At 40.2% G+C, this 21,129-nt stretch overlaps 1 protein-coding gene across 4 annotated transcripts; it reads left to right on the top strand.

Annotated features, from left to right (window-relative positions):
- The first annotated feature begins 2,172 nt into the window (after window positions 1-2,172).
- dazap1 (DAZ associated protein 1) lies at window positions 2,173-21,116 on the top strand. 4 transcript variants are annotated; one of them, XM_031859459.1, is made up of 13 exons: window positions 2,173-2,294; window positions 3,467-3,507; window positions 4,887-5,053; window positions 5,598-5,663; window positions 6,827-6,934; window positions 7,115-7,163; window positions 10,728-10,810; window positions 13,827-13,974; window positions 14,144-14,176; window positions 14,758-14,907; window positions 15,513-15,677; window positions 18,118-18,210; window positions 20,271-21,116. In XM_031859459.1, the coding sequence occupies exons 1-13, from the start codon at window positions 2,263-2,265 to the stop codon at window positions 20,441-20,443; spliced, it is 1,308 nt and encodes a 435-aa protein (XP_031715319.1). In that variant the 5' UTR covers window positions 2,173-2,262; the 3' UTR covers window positions 20,444-21,116. The 4 variants fall into 4 exon arrangements, with proteins under 4 accessions (XP_031715319.1, XP_031715317.1, XP_031715318.1 ...); XM_031859457.1 differs by lacking the exon at window positions 18,118-18,210 and having other exon boundaries at window positions 6,830-6,934; window positions 14,737-14,907; XM_031859458.1 differs by lacking the exon at window positions 18,118-18,210.
- Window positions 21,117-21,129: the final 13 nt, after the last annotated feature.

The following is a 21,129-nucleotide window of genomic DNA, read 5'->3' as shown; positions in this document are numbered from 1 at the left end:
TTTACTTAAGTTCTTCCATTCTACACTACTTCATACTTCTACTTCACAACATTTCAGAGAGAAATATTGTATTTTTTACTCCTCTACAGTTATTTGACAGATAAAGGAACTAGTTACATTTATTTGAAAATGAAAACATGATATGATGCTGTACTGTATTACACATCCAGCCAGTAGTAAACAAACTGTTTACGATTGGCTCCACATTGACAAACGAAAACATCTAAATTGCTCTGAGCCTATAAGTTGCTATAAAAACTGAACAATATAATGATGATGAAATTAAACTTTAAAAGGAGCCATAATGACACTTTTACTTGAGATACTTAAAGTACATTTTACTGACAATACTTTTGTACCTTTACTACAGATACATTTTTAACAGAATTCAGGACTTTTATTTGTAATGGAGTAATTCTGTAACTCCAACAGTAATGCTGACTTTATAACAGTTGTCTCAGATGGATGATTTAAGATTGACCCTCATGGCAGTCTTCCCTCACAGACTGTATGTTGTAAAGCTGCCTGTATCTTCAATGCCCTGGGATCTGGATTGAACTGTAGCACCTCACTGTAACAGAGATTGTAAATAAAACAAAATATGACCCATTAGAAAACATTGTATCTGTGTTTCACTGAGTGTACTCAGTGTACTAAATGCTACTCAACCCTGTAACCACTGACTCAGCATTTTATCTGTAAGCTAACTCTGGTTCAATAAATGTTTAAATACTGTACATGGTCCCTTAATAATTACATAAATAAACATAACCAGAATTTAAAGCCCACAGAAACAGTTACTAACATGAAGTATGCATGCCATCATGACAGTGTCCTCTCCTCCTCCTGCTCCAATTTGACTCTTTATTAACACAGTAGCCAATCCCCTCTGAGAAACATGATCGAGCTCTTTTCCCCTCATACAATTTAAATAAAACTGTGTTGATGGAGTCCCAGTGGAGAAAAACTGAAGTGTGACCTCATGTTGTCCTCTAAAAGTGTCATTAAATAGAGAAAGCGAAGCAAGAATGAGAGGGTGAACCTCATTCTGACATTACAGTAACTGAGTTGTGCGTAAGCTTGGGGAATACTCCAAAATGTGTACTTCTATTTTTATTGTTAATCAGTTATCCAATTATTGCATGATACAAGCTTTTTGACTGACTTTGCAGGTAGATAGACAGCATGTGTGTGAATGTGATGGTCCACTTTTTACAATTAAGTATTACATAAGGTATTTTTATTTGTTATTAAGACACACTCTCAGAGATCTTGCAAGTGAAGGGGGCCAACTTCAGTAGATTATTTGCCATAATTTATGATATATGAGTCTATGAGAAATGTTCCACTTCGTAGCACTGGTAGAAGCGGATATTCTTGTTTTTTTCCCATTCGGCAGAACATTTCTTTACTAAATCATACACGACTTGAATGCAGGTATTGTTTTGCCTTCAGGAAGTACTTAGGTGTTAATTCAATAAAACATCTGTGATAGACTGTAGAGAGCTGTTCTAACATAACTGTTTGAACATATTGTGAGATTTCTTCTAAACTAAAACACAGTTTTACCCTGAAAACGAAAACCTTCCTGTTTATGTGCACATTATTATACTCTGAATGCTGTAGTTATTGTTTTCTTTATTGTAGGATTAATTCGTCTATTGTGTCTGTAACTTTGTGTTTGAATTGTATTTTTTTTTATGCATTTATACTATATATGTTTTTGTTGTACGCAGGTCTATCTTAAAATATATCTTGTTTTCTATTCGACTAAATGTTTAAATACAGGAGTAACATAATATAACCTCCTGACCTATAGACAGAATGCTCCCAACAGGAAGATAACCATCGGATAACACATTATCTTTTCTTTTATCCCACCTAAAATAATCAGTCCACACGTTAGATACCTTTGTATTCTGTCGTCAATCCATGATGTCTTAAGAGGGCTGTCTACTTTTCATTGTTTTCATTATCACTCATTGTTGTTAGGGCTGTTTCTTCAACACATTTCCTGATAGGAATGCTTAAAAGACCTCTGGATGTAAAGCATTTAGATAGTGGGATAGTTAGAACTAGTAGAGTGACTGGTTGGTTTGTAATGTTCCTTTAAAGGCCGCTGCCCCCCTGCAGCGTCGTCATTGCGCAGAACAGTTTGAACCAAAAAGCGGAGTGACCTTCCTCCGCTCTCAGTCTGAGACGGGCAGCACTGAAGCAATAAGCCGGTCACAGCTCCGACAGTCCCCCGCTTTAGCCTCAGAAATGAACAACAACTTAGTCGGAGATGAAGTCGGGTAAGATCCATTTAACGAAGCCTTCCACTGCGGACGCATGACACTGTGCATTGCATTGTTAACTTATCATTAGCGTGCTGACTTGTCAAGCTGTCATCTGACAGCTAGCGTTAGCGATCAAGCTAAGCTAGCTGTAGTAACTTAGCGAGAGATCGCTAGCCCGAAGAGAGACGGACAAAAAAGTGAAAGTAGTCATCAAAGTGGCTCAGTTGTTACTGTTTTTGCTTACGGTGAAATACACCATGCATGTCTGGAGTACTGTCGCGTAGCTTGTCAGGGGAATGTAGGAAAGCGTAATTAGTTATTTCAGTGTTGTTTTCAGTTAGCACCTGAGCTAGCGCAGCTAACGATTGCCAGCGAAGCGAGAGTCTCCTCTTCTCGACTTCGCCGATGCGAGGAGGGCATTTAGCGGGCACTGCTGGAGGATGGAGCCTCCTCCACCTGCACTAACACCCACACTTCTGTCACAGCCGCTACAGTCATCACGGATGTGTGTTCAGCAGCGATCTTAATACATTAACTCGCAAGCTGGTTTTGATATTAGCGCCACTTAAACTGTCGTTAAACTTCCAGTTGTGCAGTCACCGGTCCGCATGCATGGAGCCGAGCAGCCGCTCTCTCGTCCTCCGCTCGGATACTCGGTGCTTCAGAGGTGGATGCTGGAGCCGGTGGTACACAGGCACTAGCTTGCTGCAGCTTCTGGACTCAGTTTGTCAGCAGAGTGCTGTGTTAGCTAAACACTGTGGCTCTATGGCTCTGTCCCGGGGTAACTTACGTGGCAGGAGGTTCATACAAAAGACCGTTATTGTCGCGGTCATCACGGCCAGTGTCGGAAGTCCAAAGTGACCTCCACGACCAGGACTGGACCTTAACGTTGGTCACCATAAACCCGGTCAGCTGAAGCTGTGTGTGTATATCTCCCTGCTCTGCACCAGCGTTGGTGGCAGCGTTGCCTCATGTTGTGTAATATCTTTGTACTAAGCTCTTCAGTCAGCTGGAGCGTTGTTATGGCTCTGAAGCTGTGCTGTCAATCTTCTCCTCTGCCTGTGTTTTCAGTTTGTTATCATGCCTTTTTGTACGTGACTTGTATAACTATAAGTTTGTCCTTTACTCTGATTCAAAGTGATGGTTAACGATTGACTCATCTATCATCATATATCTACTCTTTTCAGGAAACTTTTTGTGGGAGGATTGGACTGGAGTACCACACAAGGTTAGTTACGCTGTTGCAGTCACTTCGTGCAGGCAGCATTGTTCATTAACAGGAATTTGTTGGATGTATTGGATTGTTTTGTTGTCGGACTGAAGGACCTTGTTGGTCATTTGTTGGGACTCTCGCTTGGAGTTTGAATCAAAGTTGAATAAAGTCTTAATAGATGATCGGGTTATAAGAAATAGAAGTAGAGCTGGGCAATAAAATACTACTTTTGCATGTGACAGTTGGTGCTGTCATACAATAATTCAAATAAGGGTGTCCTGTATGATTGGTGTATGACAATCATTACCAACGTGGGTGTGGTGGTCTAAGAGATAGAGATGGTCTTGCTTATTTAGCAGCTATTATTGTCGCTGATATCAAGTGTATGATGACAGTGATGCACATCACATCATATGACATCAATTAGATAATTTAACACCACTGATGCATAATGAAAAGTATAAAATATCAAGATATGTTATTTACATTACATTGATATAAGTATTGTGCCTCTTTATACTGTATAATGCAGGTTTCCTGTGTTTGAAATATGTCATTGGGATTTTCTCCATTTTCACTTTGCAAAATGACTAATGATCAGTTGCAAACTGCAAACCCCGGCGGTGGAGTCTACATTAGTCAGTCTACATTGGGTGTATACATTCCCCAGCACAGACTAGCCCAGAGATGGGCTAGTCTTCAGTTGTTTTACTGCCTCATGCTTGATTGGCCGTTGTGTAACTTTAAACAAGGGCTTGCCTGTGTTAACGGCACACTGCTAACATTGCGATCTGAACCACAGCTCTGCCTAACTCTGAGCTTGTTTCCTCAGCGATGCCCCAGGGCTTCCCAGCAATGAGAAAAGCAATTACGATAGCCCTCTCCGAAGTGGCCCCTCGTTTGTTCAAGCTGGCACGCTTTGCTGCTGTGGCGTTACAGTAGTCCGTTGTATATTTGGTGCCATTTTACATGACAGTGTGTCAGTGCTTTGTTCGCTCTTTAGGAATGTCATAATGCGAGTTGAACGTGACTGCACTGTGTTTTTATGTTTTTACATTAAAAACCAATGGTAAAAAGCCCAATGTTATGCCATAAGTCAAAACCACGGTCACTGGATGACTTATAGTCTTCCCTGTGTACTTTCATGGAGTGGTGCTTGTGTTTCTCCCCCCACACCTGTTTTACTGCAGGTTGGAGTGCTGAAGATATTTTCTTAGCATCATTTATCATAATGAAAGCATGAGTTCTATAAATCATGACCACACTTCTTTGTGTTCACGAGGCAAGCTGGATTGGGTTATAGCTCCAATTATAATTGCACTGTAGTTGTATGTTTCTGTGCTAATTTTCATGAAGCACCACTGTTATGCAATTTTCTTTCTGTCTCTCCTCAGAGACACTTAGGAACTACTTCTCACAGTACGGGGAAGTAGTAGATTGTGTCATCATGAAGGACAAAACTACAAATCAGTCGCGAGGCTTCGGCTTTGTCAAATTCAAAGACCCCAACTGTGTACGGACAGTGCTGGAGACAAAGCCGCATAATCTTGATGGAAGAAATGTGAGTATTTTAAATCAAAGGAGCAGATAGTCGTATCAACCCGAGTGATCTGCCTGCGCATTGTGTGAGCAATGTGAAAAACCCTCGTGCTGCATTTCACCATTCAGAGAAGTTAGAAGTTATTCAAGGAGAAGCACAGTTGTTCTTGCCTGCTAGCGTTGGTACAGACAATGCACTTAGCTAAATATTGATTTTGGTTTGTCCAACAAGACTGACATGTTTTAAGTCCAATTAGCAGAGATCGGCAGTTGAACCTGGACTTCTCTGAGATGGCAGAAAAGAAACTGCTTCTGCATTTCAGGTTTCAATAATTACTTGTATCAATGCAGCCAGCTCACCGTGACCTATTGCTACCTTCACTCTGTTTAAGAAGGCGGAGAAGGGCGTAACGTTTCATTGGCCATATATTCAAATGAATGTCCGTACATGTGTTTCCCTGTTGTGTGAGGCGAGTCGATATACTGTGATGGGTTCAGTGAAGAAGAACATTTGAAGGTGCCTTTATTTGGGGCTAAGGTGGCACGTTTTCTCTCTCTGCTGTCAGATTGACCCGAAGCCGTGCACTCCCAGAGGAATGCAACCGGAAAAGACTCGAACCAAGGAGGGCTGGGTAAGAAAAATCTGATTTCTACTGGCTATGATAGGAGTTATATAGGACTCAGGTCATCCGTCTCTCTCCATCCCCTACTTCTGAGGTTGGACTCTCTTCATGGCCATGAGGAGACATTGAGCTTCATTTATAAAAACAGTCTGACTTTGACCTACATGTTGTTTCTTAGAAGAGTGCAATTTAAACAAACGATCTACACGGCCTTAATGCCTTTGAGAATACTAGAAATTGGTTTGGGTGTTTTGATAAATCACAGAAGCATCAAAGAATCTCTGACTTGTATCGACCTCTATTTGTAATTGAGCGACTGCAACAATATCAGCAGATCTGTGGTCACGTTTTCCCAGATGTAAAAAAAAAAGGTCTCATGAAGAGGTCGTAGTGGAACTGTAACAACACTTATGCATTGCTTTTTTTGGATGTGGAACTGTTTTCTTTCTTTTAAAAAAAAAATGGTGGAGTTTTCACGCCTTCCCAGCTAAAATATGTTGTTCTTATAACTGTTGTCCCTTGTTGAATAAAACTGAGAAAACACAAGTAGAACTAGAGACGAGCAGGATAGTGTGACACAGGAAATTGCTTTCAGCAGTGAATTTTTTTGAAAGGCAGAAATCTCTGCAGCAACTTGGGTAATTTCTGGTTCGATCAACGAGCCACTGCAGATCTATTATAGTCATCTTGTCCCTTTGGACGTCGATGGTTTCAGTTATTGCCCCTTTGCTGTCAATAAAACATTTTTTTGTATGTGCTATATTTAGCTGTAAGCCTAAATTGTATGTCGGAAGCTTTTACAAATGAAGCCCTTTGCGTTCCCACTGGAACCTCTTTTCACTGATTTTAAGTAGCCGCCACTGAATGTTTTTCCTAACAAAGCAGAAGATGTAATTGTTTAAAAAAATCATTGTTGTACGCAGCCTCTAGCCTTTGCAGCATGAGTGCAGTGCGCAGCAATGGTGAAATGCTTAGTGGTTGAGAGTAAGTGGAGGAAGCCGTGCGCTCTGATCTGTGGAGACTAGTGTTTGCATTGACATGACATGTTAAGAATTATACCCCGGGGCAAGAGAAGAACCTAATTTCTTTGAATAGATGATGGCTAACGTTCTCCTAGCCAGAGTGATCCTTTAACAGACATTATAATCCATACACTCCTTGTTTTCTTTCAGAAGGGCAGCAAAGCCGATAGCAATAAATCAAAGAAGATATTTGTAGGTGGAATCCCCCATAACTGCGGCGAGCCTGAACTCAGGGACTATTTCAATAGATTCGGAGTGGTGAGTATGGAGAAGTGCATAATGCCGTTCATATTAAGACTGCTTGAATAGATGTGAGAGTTGATATTTAGAGGGATGGGATAGGACAATTCATTATTCTTTCAAACTGAGGCAGAATATTTAATTGGAGTATGTCCTGTGATCTGAATGGAGCCACTGTTTCCCTTTGTCCCATCGAAGGTCACAGAGGTGGTAATGATCTATGATGCGGAGAAGCAGAGGCCCCGAGGTAAAAGCTGATCCCGTTTTTTCCTCCCCTCTCTACACCGTACCATCTTAAATCTCATGACAAACTATTCTGGCCCAAAGAGAAAAAAAAGCCCATCAAGCGCCAGATATTCAATTGAATTTAAAAGCCGTCAGCCATAACATGAAGTTTATGTACGGTGAAGACCCACAGTAAAACTCCAGCGCATGTTGGATAAAACCCGTGTAAAAAGTCAACACAGCTTACAATCGAATGGGAAACCTGACTCAACATTTCTAGAGGTGGAATGAGAAGCTTATTGTAACGTGAGATACACTGCTCTCCTGTGAAATTCATGAAATTACCTTCAGTGTATGCGATGGTTATAAATGTGTTACATGTAATCTGTCCAGAGAACAAAACAGCAGATGGGACTTTAAAACCTCGTCTCAGCCTTTTGTCAGACGTTCAAATCTGACAATTGTTTCCTGCGTGACCTTGTGTGACAACATGAGTCTGCTCCATGAACACATTTCTACTCTTACTATGTGGAATTAAGAATTCTATTTGGGGTGATTACGATAACTAATTAATTCAATTAGTTAATTATTAAATTAATTAAGCCATTTTTGAAAGTGTTTTTTTAAATAGTAAAATTTGTGTCACAATTTCCCCAAACCCTTAAATTGATCATTTTATCCGACCAACATCATCTTCAGTGATATTGTCTGTTGTTGCCGTGTTTGCTTTGAACAATTATAGAGATTCATTGATCTATCTCTAAAAGGAAATTTGACAAAAAGAAAGTTTTAAGCTATTTAAATGTTGTAAGATAAAAAAAGAAAAGAAGTCCATTTTAGAAGTAGGGATGCCCACAGTAGCCTCAATATAGCATGCATATATATATATATATATATATAGCAGAACTTAATATAGCGAAGAGATGTGTCATTTTAAAGAGTACAACTCCAGAAATACTAGGAAGTATCTCCTCTAAAGTGTATTAAATGCAAAACGTCCATTCCTTTAATTGGAAGGATGTAAAAGCATGTAATATTTTGCCACATTTTAGTCTATTTAAATTCTGGGAATTGTCTTTATGAACCTGTGATAATGCTGAAAGGTCAGTAAACTAAACAATAAAAATATGTTGTGGACAGGAGAGCAGGTGCTCCAAAAGCAGTACTTTATCACAACATGCATCTGGCATATTGAGAACAGTTTGAGCATCTAAAGGGGGGATTAGTCCTTCAGAGGCTGAAGTTCAATATTACATTGTTATCATCAGAACAATGGAACTATTTTAACAGGTTTTACTTTTCTATCACAACATTCTTTCTAACCTATTTACTGACAGTTATAAATGAGACCTTTTAAAATCCCAGAAGAGTTTAATTTCATCATTTTTTTTATGATATGTTTATGACATGTTTATGACATGTGCCTCACTGGGAATCAGACCCTGTGCCACCGGCAGTCTCTGCCTGCTGACTTACAGTCTCGGCTGTTTCCTCTGTGTTTGTCCTACATAGCAATGATGCAGCGGCCACTGACCCACTACGTGTATTACTGCTCTCCAGTCCAAACCCCCATTCATCCTCTGTTGGGAGAAACCCAGAATAGTTTGTCATTGGAATTTAACATGTATTGCACCACTAACAACCATAACATAATCTTTAATAGTGTAAACAGTTTCTTTTACTAAAAACGTTAGACTTTCAATGTTGGAATAAGTTTTCTTTAACTTGCTATCTATGTAACTGATACGTGTATCTTATCTTAAATGGCGTAGTATGTGTTTTCCCATATGTAGAGAGTTAAGTATTTTTGTAAGTAAGCCCTTTTCTATTTTTCTTTCTTCTGTCCCCCTTCTCCTTGTGAATGGTTTGAATGTGATTAACGGTGTCTCTTAAGATTTGTCTTTTCTCCTTTAGGTTACTGTGCATTGACTGGTAGCACAGAGGTACAGGCCAAATGTAAAAGCACTCAAATTCTTTACCTGGTCAAAATGGGGTGTGTACAAAGTTGCCTCAAATTGTGAATGCTCTGTGACTAGAGAGAGACAATGTGATGAGGATTTAACTCCAGGTTACTCGAGCAATAGTTTAACAGCAAGAAACCCTTCGCTACGTCCCGCCCCTCGAACGCAGACTGGCCAATCATAGCGTAGCATTGGGCGACTGTCCTACATAGACTCTCATGCAATCGTTTCAGATTGTCTTCATTTTCAGGCTGGTTTTCATCTGCTAATTATTTTCATGATTAGTAGATTCATTTTTTAATGTATAAGATTCATTAAAATTTCCCAGAGCCCATAATGATGTTTTTTTCTGACCAATCTTACAAAAAAGTAAGTATTTATATTCAAGAAGCTGAAAACAGTTTTTTTTTTGTAAAAAAAAAAAAAATCCCTAACCCAAATATGATTATTAAATTATCAAAAATAGTTGCTGCATAAATGATGATTTTAAATGATCTCACAGTTCTACGTTTCATAGTCTGAGTGATAGTCACTCCACAGCTAGTCTTATTTCACATCAGTTTTATCAGTAGTATTAGTTTAAATTGTCAACTTGAGTGTAACCAAGACACGTCGCTGTAAACAAGATATGTCAAAGTCTTCAATGTGTCAACTTGGTTTTATATTTAGAATAAGGACGGGTCATTGACAGATGTTATTAATAGCAATAGATCATGAGGCTGGGGAACGCTTGGCATGGCACTAGAGGTCTCTAAAGTCTCAGTAGTATTGTCTTTAATTGGATTCAGGCTAGGTCCCCAAGTAGAGAAGCGCACACAACCCAGTTCTGCCATCGTGGAAAGTTTATCAAATTGAAAGTAGATCACTGCAGCGCAGCGCAGCCCGCTGACGCTCTATTGCACTGTTGCAGATAGTCGGATGAGTTTACTGAGCCCAAATGTTGGTAGCGAAATGTTCTCACTCTTGTTGATGAACATTGTACATCCCCCATGAAAACTTTTGATCACAATCAGCAACTTGTGACTTTGGGGAACCAGTTGTGGCCTATATCTTTGTGTTACCGTTGTGAGCAATACTTTAATTATCCATTTTAGGCTTATCTTGGCTGACTCAAAAATAAAATACTGAATTTGGGAAAGCTTGGAGAAAGCTTTAGGCATTCTACAGTTTGTGTTTCTCCATATTTTTGTGATGCATTAACAATGGCTGCTGCGAGTGTGTGCTCCACAGCAATATACGAAGGGACAGATCAAGGTGGGGTTTGGATGAAACAGCATGAAGTAATATTGGTTCGATTGGCATTTATCAATGTTAAAGGGTGGAAGATGGACTTCATTAAATCAATTGCTGCACGTGTCGTTCTTCATGTTTAGCAGTTAAGCAGTCCTGTATTGTTCTCTTCACTAAATCTTTCCCTGCACAGTAAAGAAAGAAAGTTTCCTTCAATCCCCCAGGCATTAGTCTTGGAATTTGTGTTGTTCTGCGAGTCTGCGACATCATCCGAACCCCAGGAGCCTCTTGCTCAGTCTTGACGGATCCTCACTCTGCTGAAGCCCAATACTGTTCTTCATCTTGTGTTGTCACAACCCCCCTGCTACCTTGATTCACTCTTGGTCGTTGGCTAGGTTTTGGATTTATTACTTTCGAGGCCGAACAATCAGTGGACCAGGCTGTCAACATGCATTTTCACGACATCATGGGCAAAAAAGTGTGTAGTTGTAGTTTTATTTTACCCTTAAGATCAAACGGAGGCTTGGGCGACAGAGTGAGAATTACACTATGATGCTGTTTTGATTTGGTCATTTGCGGCTGCAGCATCATTAGAGCACATAGTTAACCTTTGACATCAAACAAGAAAACAACTGATCAGGCCACTAATTAATTTACTCATCATAATATTATTCTTGATAATAATATTTTTTGCTCTAAACATGTTCTGCCCTCTCACTTATTGCCATAAGTTATAGTTTCTGGAGGCACAATGATCCTTCACTAATGCTGATATATCACAGCTTCTGTAGTCGCCTAAGGCTTTGTTTAAATCGACCACTCCTTTAGGATGTCTTAAGTCCATTCGATTCTCCTAAAATATTAAAGTTACATCATTTTCTGTTTTATTACATAATTGGGATATAATACAGCACTTTGCTGAATATGAATCACCTAAAGGATTGGTCCAATCAGTTCCGTTTCTTTTGTTTTCTGATATGTTGTTGGCAGGTCACTTACACGTCAACATGTTTTTCTTTTTTTTGTTCGTTTTGAAAAGTTAAAGAAAAAGCTCAACTCGGTGACCTCAGTTGAAGAATCTCCATACTGTGTCTTTCAGTTTTTCTAAATAACAGATGACAGTTCTCTCTGAAATGCTGCTCGGGATGAGACACAAGTCGCACAATAATATTTGCATGTCACTTCTTAGTGTTTGTTTTTAAATCAGTGTGTGTACCAGGCGGCTGGGTTTACTGTGCAAAGACGATTCAGATTGTGTCAGGTAAGCTGTCCATCCGGGGGAAAAAACTCATTCTGGTGTTATATTTAAGCACAGCTCCTAACCTTCTGGCACGCCTTGTATTGTTCTATTGCTTGTGGCAAACACCATCCACCTGGCACCTCAGCTGAGGAAAACAAACCAGTCAAAAATACAGTACTACTTGGTACATATCTGGCCAGGATTGGTCCTGGCACTTGGGCTTTAAAGCTCTCATTCATCAGCCCCGCTTTTCCCCCAATAGAGACATTTTGTGATTAGAAGCTTTTACAGCACTCTACAGAGATACCAGAGGAGAGACGGTCTCCTTTCCGCTTTCAGTAATGATTTGTGGAAGAAAAATATTCAAAGTCACACCGTGTAGTCGATCATATCGTATCATCACACGTGTCTTGTTTCTGTCCTTGATCGTTACATGGTTGCAGGGGTCTTTTAAATAGTTGAAGGTCAGTGTGCGATATTTGACACTCAAAGACCGTTGCTTATATTTATGCTTTGGGCTAAGGTTTTTAACTCTTATTGAAAGCGGCGCCTTTTTTTGTTGTTGCTGAAAAGCGCTAATTTGTTTCTGCACTGAATAGTGGGAGCGGCGTATTTTCTTTTATGGATTTGGGTCCAGATGAAGCATGAGTTTCTGTAAGTGGAACCCTCTTTGTTAAGTCATGTCAGTCAGTCAAGTTGTTTGTGAAAGTATGTTTGGGGTCTTTTGTGCTTTTATTTGAGGGTGGACAGTAGATGGAGGACACTGAATAAAGGAAGAGAGAGATGGGGAATGACCTGCAACCAGGGACGATGCCATTTAGTTATTTTTTCAGTTGTTTTAGTTAGAAACGGAAATGTAAAGCTTTCCCGCACCGGATTTAAACTGGATTTTTGTTATAATCAATGCTATTGAGGCATTTGTATTGAAATGTCATTGATCGTTCATTAAAAAGATGAAACCTTGGTATATGATGTAGCCCAACCTGTACACTCTCCAGGGGTACCTCCACTCCTTGACTTTGCCCTGGTTTCCAGCAGGAATCTCGGCTGGATTTAATCCATTGTTCTTGACTTGACATTACGTTATGCTGGGACTTGAGGGAGGTTGGGATATATGAGTTACTAAATTAGAAAGTGGAGCACATCAAACTGTGGAACAAATCCCAGTTCTGCTGTTGGGGACCGTACAGAAGTCATAGTATCCATCACTCGTAGCTGTGATGCCCACGGGAGAAAGCGCTCAGGTAGCTGCCGGTGGCGGGGCCACTGCCGGAAACATGTGCATGTAATTAGGTCGACAGAGAAGGAAGAGGGGAGGCTGGGGAAGGTGGCAACACCTTAAAGCGGGGAGGAATTTGTGATTCGTTTTCCTCCTGCAAGGTGACCCCAATAACTCAACCCCTCAGTCTATTTCTGGTTGGCCCCCCTTAGTCTCAGCCTGTTTCCTTGCTCTGGTTAACTGCTGGTAGCTTTGCCTAGTTACAGGAAGGACACTTTGTTGTTTTGGAGCAATACATTTATATTTGATCCAAGGTATTTCAACTTAAAGTCACCATTCTTACATTTGAGAGTCCTCCAGCAGCTATCTGACATTATATTGAGGTCAAAGTGTGTCAGTCACTTGTACTCAATTGAAAAAAACTAAATTCTTCCCTTTGACACAGTATGAAGATTCAATTTTAGATTGACTGAAAAAAACTGTTTATTTATAATATTTGCATGTTTACCTTTTATATACTCTGTTAGACCTTAGATACAAATTTCTCTCTACATCCATTCCCCCCTCTAAAATTTATTCCAAATACAATAAAAATGAGATTCTTTATAAGTGTTAGAAAGGTAAGTCATGACCTTCCTTTAGATGTCTTTATCATATTTAGCGTAATTCATTGGAGGAAAGAGATAGTTCTATGTTTCTCAGGTATATGTTAAGAGGCTCTGATCTGGAGATGATGCTTTCCAAAACAAAAAAGAAGTTGATCAATTACTATCTGCATTATGATTTTGGCCACCATGAAATTCCCGCTTGATAATAACTACCTGAGACACATAGCTGCACAGCTCTCCTGGCTACACCGTAGTATAAATTAACGTAGTTGCCCCACGTTATTCCAATAAACATAAAGTGAGAGATTTCAAACTGGCCCAATGTTGAGATTAAATACTCAGTGGTAGGACAGCTCTGTCTAGGTGAGGCACTTTGTAGACCGTATACTGGTGATGCAAAATGTGCCCTCCTTGTCCTTTTGTACAGGTGGAAGTAAAGAAGGCCGAACCCCGTGACAGCAAAGCTCCTGGCCAGCTTGGCCCTTGTCAGTGGGCACCCAGGGGCATCTTGAGTGCAGCTAATGGTTGGACCGCACAGCCTGCCCAGGGCTGGCAACAGCCTTACGGGGCACAGGGTGAGTGGGGACAAGTCCAAGTGCTTGTAGTAACTGCTTAAATGTGTAAAAACCTGCTGCTTTACATTACCTTTGTTACACTTTCATGTTGAATATTAAACTGGTTTCTGTTAACAATTTACATTTCAGTTATTGTCCCCAGATTAAACCTTTTTCTCTCTCTCTGAAGGCGTGTGGGTGTCGACTACTGGCCAACCGATAGGTAGGTGTTTGATCTCCATTTGACAACACAGAAATATATCTTCTCTTTATTTTAGAGAATTGGTTGTTTTTTTCAGTATGTTGCATAACTGTGAATTGATCTTATAGATTTTCAGTCTTTGCCATGCGATCAAGCGCTTATCTTGAAACGCTCGTGTCACAAAGATGGCCGTGCACTCTGTGTGGCCGATCGCATTGAACAGCACATGTTATCACTGATTCACAATGGCTGAGGCTGCTGATAATGTGCTGCTTGACACAGATGGCCGTCTTGAATAGATTCCAGCCTCCCTCTGCTTTTGGTCAGGCTCAGTTTCATATCACCACCTCCGGGTCAACCTGCAAGGCTCGCTACAGTGTCGGCCATGTGCTAACTCATTCAGTTTAAGCTTGTGTTCTGCAAATTCAGTTTATAACCCAGTTATGTATCAACTGTCTGTCTGTTATTCAGCCGTTCAATAAGACACGTTCACATTGATCTGATATCACAGATATTACTAGTATTGCTTGTGTACTTACATATAAAACATATATTCATGTAAAAACATTTCTGTAAAATAGATCTGTTCTGTATTGGATCAGGCGGGTATGGACCTCAGTTGACAGCCAGCCGTGGAACCCCCACACAGCCTCCGTCACCTTTCAACGCATTCCTGGTCACGAGCCCGGCGGGTGGCTTCGCTGCACCTCAGGGCTACCCTCAGCAGGGCTACAGCACAGCACCTCAGTTTGGTCAGTAATACCGACACACTCGTGCCTAACACTTTTGTTGTTATTTTGACATCACTACAAAGTACTTACAGGTGATATAGCATATGTAAATGTGACACTGAGAGTTAGGTGGACACATTAATTGAACCTATGCCAGGTTTTCCAGGCAGCTTTGCTGTTGTCAGGGAGGAACCGCCACCTTATCAGAGGTAGACAGAGTGACTCGCAGATAACCAGCATTTCATGAAATCTTGCTAAAAAGCCTGTTGGGGAGTTTGTTACCTTACAAGAATCAAGCCTATTATACGTCTTTGACAAAATGTTCAAAACAAACTGTGGAAAAGAAGCCCATAATGATGCGTTACAAATGTATTACTCACAGTTTGTTCCGGCAGCTGATATGTGTAAGAGACATTTGGACGTACAACTTGTATTCTAACTGGCTAAAATGAGAAGAGACTTAGTGGATTGTTCAATACATTGACTAGGAGTGATTTTTGTATGATGATGTGGTGTGGTCAACTAGATTGACGAGACTAGACTATGTGTAGAACAGCATTTTGTACATAATATACCATCTGTGATAAAGCAACGGTCATATAAATGACCTTATTACTCTCCAACAGGTTACAGTTTCAGCACACCCCAAGCAGACCAGTATGCTCAACAGGTTCCTCCTCCGCCCAATACTCCAGGAAGTGCACCTCTGGGTTTTGTCCCGGCCACCACACCAACTCAGGACTTGAGCAAAGCTCCCACTGGGCAGCCTGACTTCTCTTATAGCCAGTATGGTAAGAATAGCATTGTGCATTAAGCAGTTTGCTGCCCTATTCTCTCCCATTTGATTTAAATTCCCTCCTCAGCCCTGCCCATCTCCCTGGATATTTTAATGGGTCCGACTACATCTCATGTAAGTGCATACCTACAACCCTTAGACAAGCAGGAGCTTGCTCTCGGTACCATGTAGCTTGAACTGCTCCACATGCATACATGCTTCTTGCATACATGAAGGCCTCTGGGTCTGCGGTGAAGATGCTGCTGAAGTTTCACCATATCCAGGAGTCTTCAGCAGACATTTCTGTCAAGTTTTTCCGGCTGGGCTGTGGATTGGTAAAAAGATTGGTAGGTCTTCGTAGGTTTGAATTAGATCATCCTGCCTTGCAATGTTTGTTTTGTTTTCCATTTTTATTTAGTCTTTATTTTCCAGGGAGTGCAACCTTCCCCTGATCGACTGTACTTGACATTTGACTTGTTTCAAATGTTGTTCCCTCTAATTACTCCTCCTCCACGTCCCTCTCTTCCTCCCTGTTGATGACTTTGCTGCCTTCTTTTTCCTGGTCTTGGCACAATAGCCATAGAAGAGCACCAGCATGACAGTGTTATGGAATTAGGCATGTCCAACCTGCCACACTACTTATCAAAAATTGTTCATCATCTCCATCAATTTATCACACCAGAGCTTTGCATGTTTGTCTGCAAAATGTGAACCTTGAGCCTCTGCCTTGTGGATACATGCAGATATTAGTAAGTCATTTTCTGAATAACGTGTCTTTGTGGTCTTTGAGCTGGACTGTGTTCAGCCAGGATAACTATTCCACCTGGATCTGTACTGAGCTGAATTCTTGGCCAAACTTGGCTAGAGACTTGAAAATTAGACATTTCATCAAGTCGCTTCTCGGAGATGATGTGCCTTACTTACTATTTGCTATGACTTAAAAAATTAGGAGGTTGCTTCTCCAGTGAAACACTCAGAAAGGCTGACATACTGTGATAACTAAGTAGCATCTGTGGAAAATGAACATGCTTCATTCAGCATTCACCCATTCAGTCACATAAACACACAGTCATTTAGACACTCATTTAGAAGCTGCATTCAGTCTTCTGGCTTACAGCTGCTTCACACTGCTGGATCCACATTTAAAGCAGTCGTGATCGCCGTCAGTCGTGACAGGTGCTCATCTTGTTCAGTGTCTCTCGTCTGTGCTTATCTTCCATCCAGCTTTTTGCATTTAGTGTGCGCTGCCTGTTCAGGCACTTAGTCAGTAGCAGCAACACAGTCTCGCAACGTTTTTATGAAATGAACAGAAAATCGGAAACGTTGACGATGATGTGGACACAAATCACACACCTCTACCATGAAAGTAACAATAGCAGGACCTGGGTATGACAGTTTCACTTGTGTAATATTAGTAAATGGTTGAAGTTAGTTCGTTAACTTCAGTTAAGTTTGGCTCACGTGGAGTTAGGAAGTTAAAATAATTTGGTTAGAATAAAGATCAAACTAGTAGTTTTGGATGTTTCAATGCATAAATATTTGATTCAAGGCCAATCATTTTGTAATCCATAACCATATGTTATGAATTATTCCCACCTTCCAGGCAGGCACTGGCTTTTGCTCTCGTTATACTGTGTCACAATAAACATTTAGTTTATTTTCTTTTGTCAAAACTTTCGGGTGCATTCAAGAACATTGTGACATCGGAAATTTGAGAATTGACTGCCGTAGAGCGTCATATTTTGCTTCACTTTAGTTATGCCCATGTTGATTTATGGATCAGAATTTTTTTTCAACAGAATAGCTCATCAATGGAGTTCATTCTGACAATTTTGGGATGAGAAAGTTGCTTGAATGACCCACCAAGGACTCATTAAACTTTGATTACGCAAGTAACCTAAAGTTTTGAAAATGGTTGGTTGACACAAAACAATGATGAAAAGTAACAAAGATAAATCAAGTTGGTTGTCACAACATGCTGAAAGTAATCTAGACCAATGCCGGCTTAGAAAATAGGAAATCAATCTACAAAATGATGTCATTCTTTAAAAAAATGTTAATCAGCAACGTGAAGTCATATTTTATAGACTAAAACATGCAGAACCACCAGTTTTCTAGTTTTTGCTTCACTTTCATAACATTTTCTTGGTAGGAAAACATATTTCCTACGTTACTTGCATCGTAGCATATCATGCACATTTCACAAAATGTCCCGGACCAAAGCTGGCATGATTTAAAAAGTCAGGCATGCTAGCAGATAGCTCACACACTCGCACTCCATTTTGTTTTGACTTCAGGACGAAGCTGAGCAGTGATGCCTCTCAGAGCGTAGTGCAGATGCAGTAATTGGGTATAAGTGTGCAGCTCTGTCAGGTCAGTGAGGGGGGGGGGGGGACTATGTAGTTGGCCAGCAGTATCTGGGTTCAGTCAACCTGGTCTCCTCATCTCCCTGATAGGCTTGGGTAACTACCTTCAGGACCCCTCTGCCTACGGACCAACGCGTCCTTCTCACAGTTATGGTCAGGATGAGCAGGGAGGATATAGTGCAGGTAGGTGCCAGCATCGTCTTCTCAACCACAAAAGTCGCATTTGTTCAGTACTGTAGTGTTTATAGAGCTGCAACCTGGTTCTTTCCTCTTTTCTTTTGCTCTGTGTTTTGTATTTGCATGTACATTTTGCATGTACATACAAATTACTGTGTATACTCTTGTATAGTAAAACACAGCCACGACTGCTAGCTGATACATACTACAATACATTTACGTTGAAATTTGGCATCCAGAGCTCTAAGCAGTCGTCTCTCCCTCAGCGGCTGTAGCTTTACTATACCAAGAAGAACCATGTCCTCCTTTTTTGTCCAGTCTCTCTGTCCGCATTGCTTTGCAGATTATAAAAGGATGATCTAATTGTCAGAAAATGTGTTCATGGTTCAGTTGTCTCTATGCATCAGCAGTCCATTCAATCATTGTCTTTTCCCCCCATGTACTGTCTCCACATTATAGCTGAAGGGATGAGAAAGGAAAGAAGATTTAAAGAAGGAGACGATGGCAGTAAATTTACAATTTCACTTCTCTTCTCTCTTCTGTCGAGCGGTCCTGTTGGGACTGCTCTTGTTCTTCAGATTTCTTATTTTTGTTCCGTTCATGGAGCACGTTGAACACCCCAAAAATAAGTGGTATTTTCTAACTTTTCTCACCTTATTTCTTTCTTTCTGGCTCTTGTCTTTCCATTCTAGTTATTTAAAAGTTCCTCCACTCCAGTATTAATCGGTGACATTTCAAAATCAGTGCTGACTGGATGATTCCAGGGCAGGAAATTAACCAGCAAGACGCTGGAAAGATTTGGCTGCAGCTGGTTTCCATATTCTACCATTTGGTAGCAAACCCCTCAGTTTTTTTTAACTTTAATGTCCTTCTGACTTTGACGGTGGCTGGTGAATTTTGGGTTGCACCAGCCTTTAGTTGGTTAGTTTCCTTCCCCAGGTGTCACTTTGGTTCCCTTGTTTGTTTGCCAAGTGGTGCTGCCATCCAGTGTCTGAATAGAAGAACATTATGCGTGTTGCACTAATCATCAAGAGAATCAAGAGATTGTTTTCCTCAATGAAGCCCCCTTTAAGTGTTTATTTAATTAGCTATACATTTTAACAATGTTGCACAATAATGTTCAACACTAAAGGGCTCATTGAAGGAATACAGTATTTCAATCTAGAGAAAAAAATCCACCAATAAACTTTTAAAGCCTTAACATCATTTACAAAATGCATATTTCATTTTTTTTTTTAATCTATTAAGTCGTTTGGTGTGTCAGTTAATGTATGTATATAGCACTTTATCACAAACACATCTCAGATCCCTTCATTGACAAACAATTAAAAGATTGAATTACTGAACAAAGTAAAAATAAAAAAAGCTCATAAAACAAGACAGCCTGTTAAACTTGTCTATTCTACCCCATGGGTTATAAAGTGGTAAAAGTGGAACAAGAAGGCAGCATGATGATGATCGTTGTGACGTACCAACACTTCAAACAGCTGCAGTAGCACCTGTAATTGTTGTTAAAAGAAAACTAACGATTGGATTGTATAGTAAAAGGTGGATTTTTAACCTGCCTACCAAATGACCATTTCATATCAGTTACGGAGCCCGTGTTACCTTGAGTTCTTGAACAAACCTTTTCTTGCATGCCTCGATAATGAACTACGAATTAAAAAATGAAAAGTTGGTTGTTGAATGCAAAACTATATTATTTACTTTAAGACATCAAGACATTTGTTTACCAACTTGCACAACTCGTGCACTATAACAATATGATCTTAGCAAAAATGCACGTGTTTAGGAAGTACTGAGCACTGGATAAATGAGATTTGGACTTTTGTTATATAATAGTTTAGTAGACAACGTTTTCTTCAAGCATTCAAGGTAACATGGGGTGAGTAATTGATATGCAAATGATCATTTTGTGGGTGAAGTATTCTTTTAAGATTAAAATAGTTTTTTACTTAGCAGTACTTTTAATGGCATAAGGCTTCTCCCTAAACAGCGTCTGGTGACTCTGACATTAAACTCCTCCTCTCTTCCTCCTGCTTCCTCCTCTCTGTTGTGGTCCTCAGGGTACGGGCAGGACCTGACAGCCTTCAGTCACAGCTTCGCAGACCCCAGCCAGCCGACGGCTTCGTACGGGGCCCCGACAGCACAGCCCGCCCCCGGCCCCCAGACTGCTGCCACCGCGTTCGGCAGAGGGCAGAACCACAACATACAGGGCTTCCACCCGTATCGACGCTGACCCCCCCCCCCATCCCACTGGGCAGGGCCGCTGTGTAAAGTTCAACTGAAAAAAAAAAAAGAAGTCAGGGAAATGTGTGTTCTCGCTAAAAAGCATAACTGGAGTTCTGGATTGTTGAATGCACACAGTTTGTGAAAGCAGGAACTTTAGTAAATTCAAAAGGGGTCTAAAGAAACCCAGGTTTTGTTTGCATAACTTAATGAACATTCAGCAGAGAAGCTTTTATCCCCTACCCCCCCACCCCATGTTTTATAGTAGAACTAAACTACTTTGCAATAATTCTGATTGTCTGTTCAAACACTAGCACAGAGACTATATGTAAAGAGACTTGCATATAAATATGTATATTTATGGTGGACACAAATGAAAACAGGGTCTCAAGTTTCCTCAGCTTTAAATTCTAGGGAAAAATGTTTTTATTTTTCATTTGGTGGATATTGTTTACTTTCTGAGCCTTTAAAGTTTGTTTAAAATGGAGATTATGAATATATATATTATACACAAACTGTGCAATTTTTTAAAAAGAGAATTTTGTACTATAAATGTACACTTTGCTTGTTTTTTTATTTAAAGATGTAGACTTCCCTCAGGTGGCTCTTTTGGGTGCATTTTTTGCACTTACGCAAAAAGAAAAAAAGGACAAATTATTACAAAAATAAATGTTTTAAGGATACAGTGCTTGTCCT

This window comes from Anarrhichthys ocellatus, unplaced genomic scaffold (genome assembly GCF_004355925.1).
Source record: "Anarrhichthys ocellatus isolate YVR2014 unplaced genomic scaffold, GSC_Weel_1.0 scaffold22, whole genome shotgun sequence".
NCBI classification, from domain to species: Eukaryota; Metazoa; Chordata; class Actinopteri; order Perciformes; family Anarhichadidae; genus Anarrhichthys; species Anarrhichthys ocellatus.
This window is presented reverse-complemented; position numbering and strand designations above follow the sequence as displayed.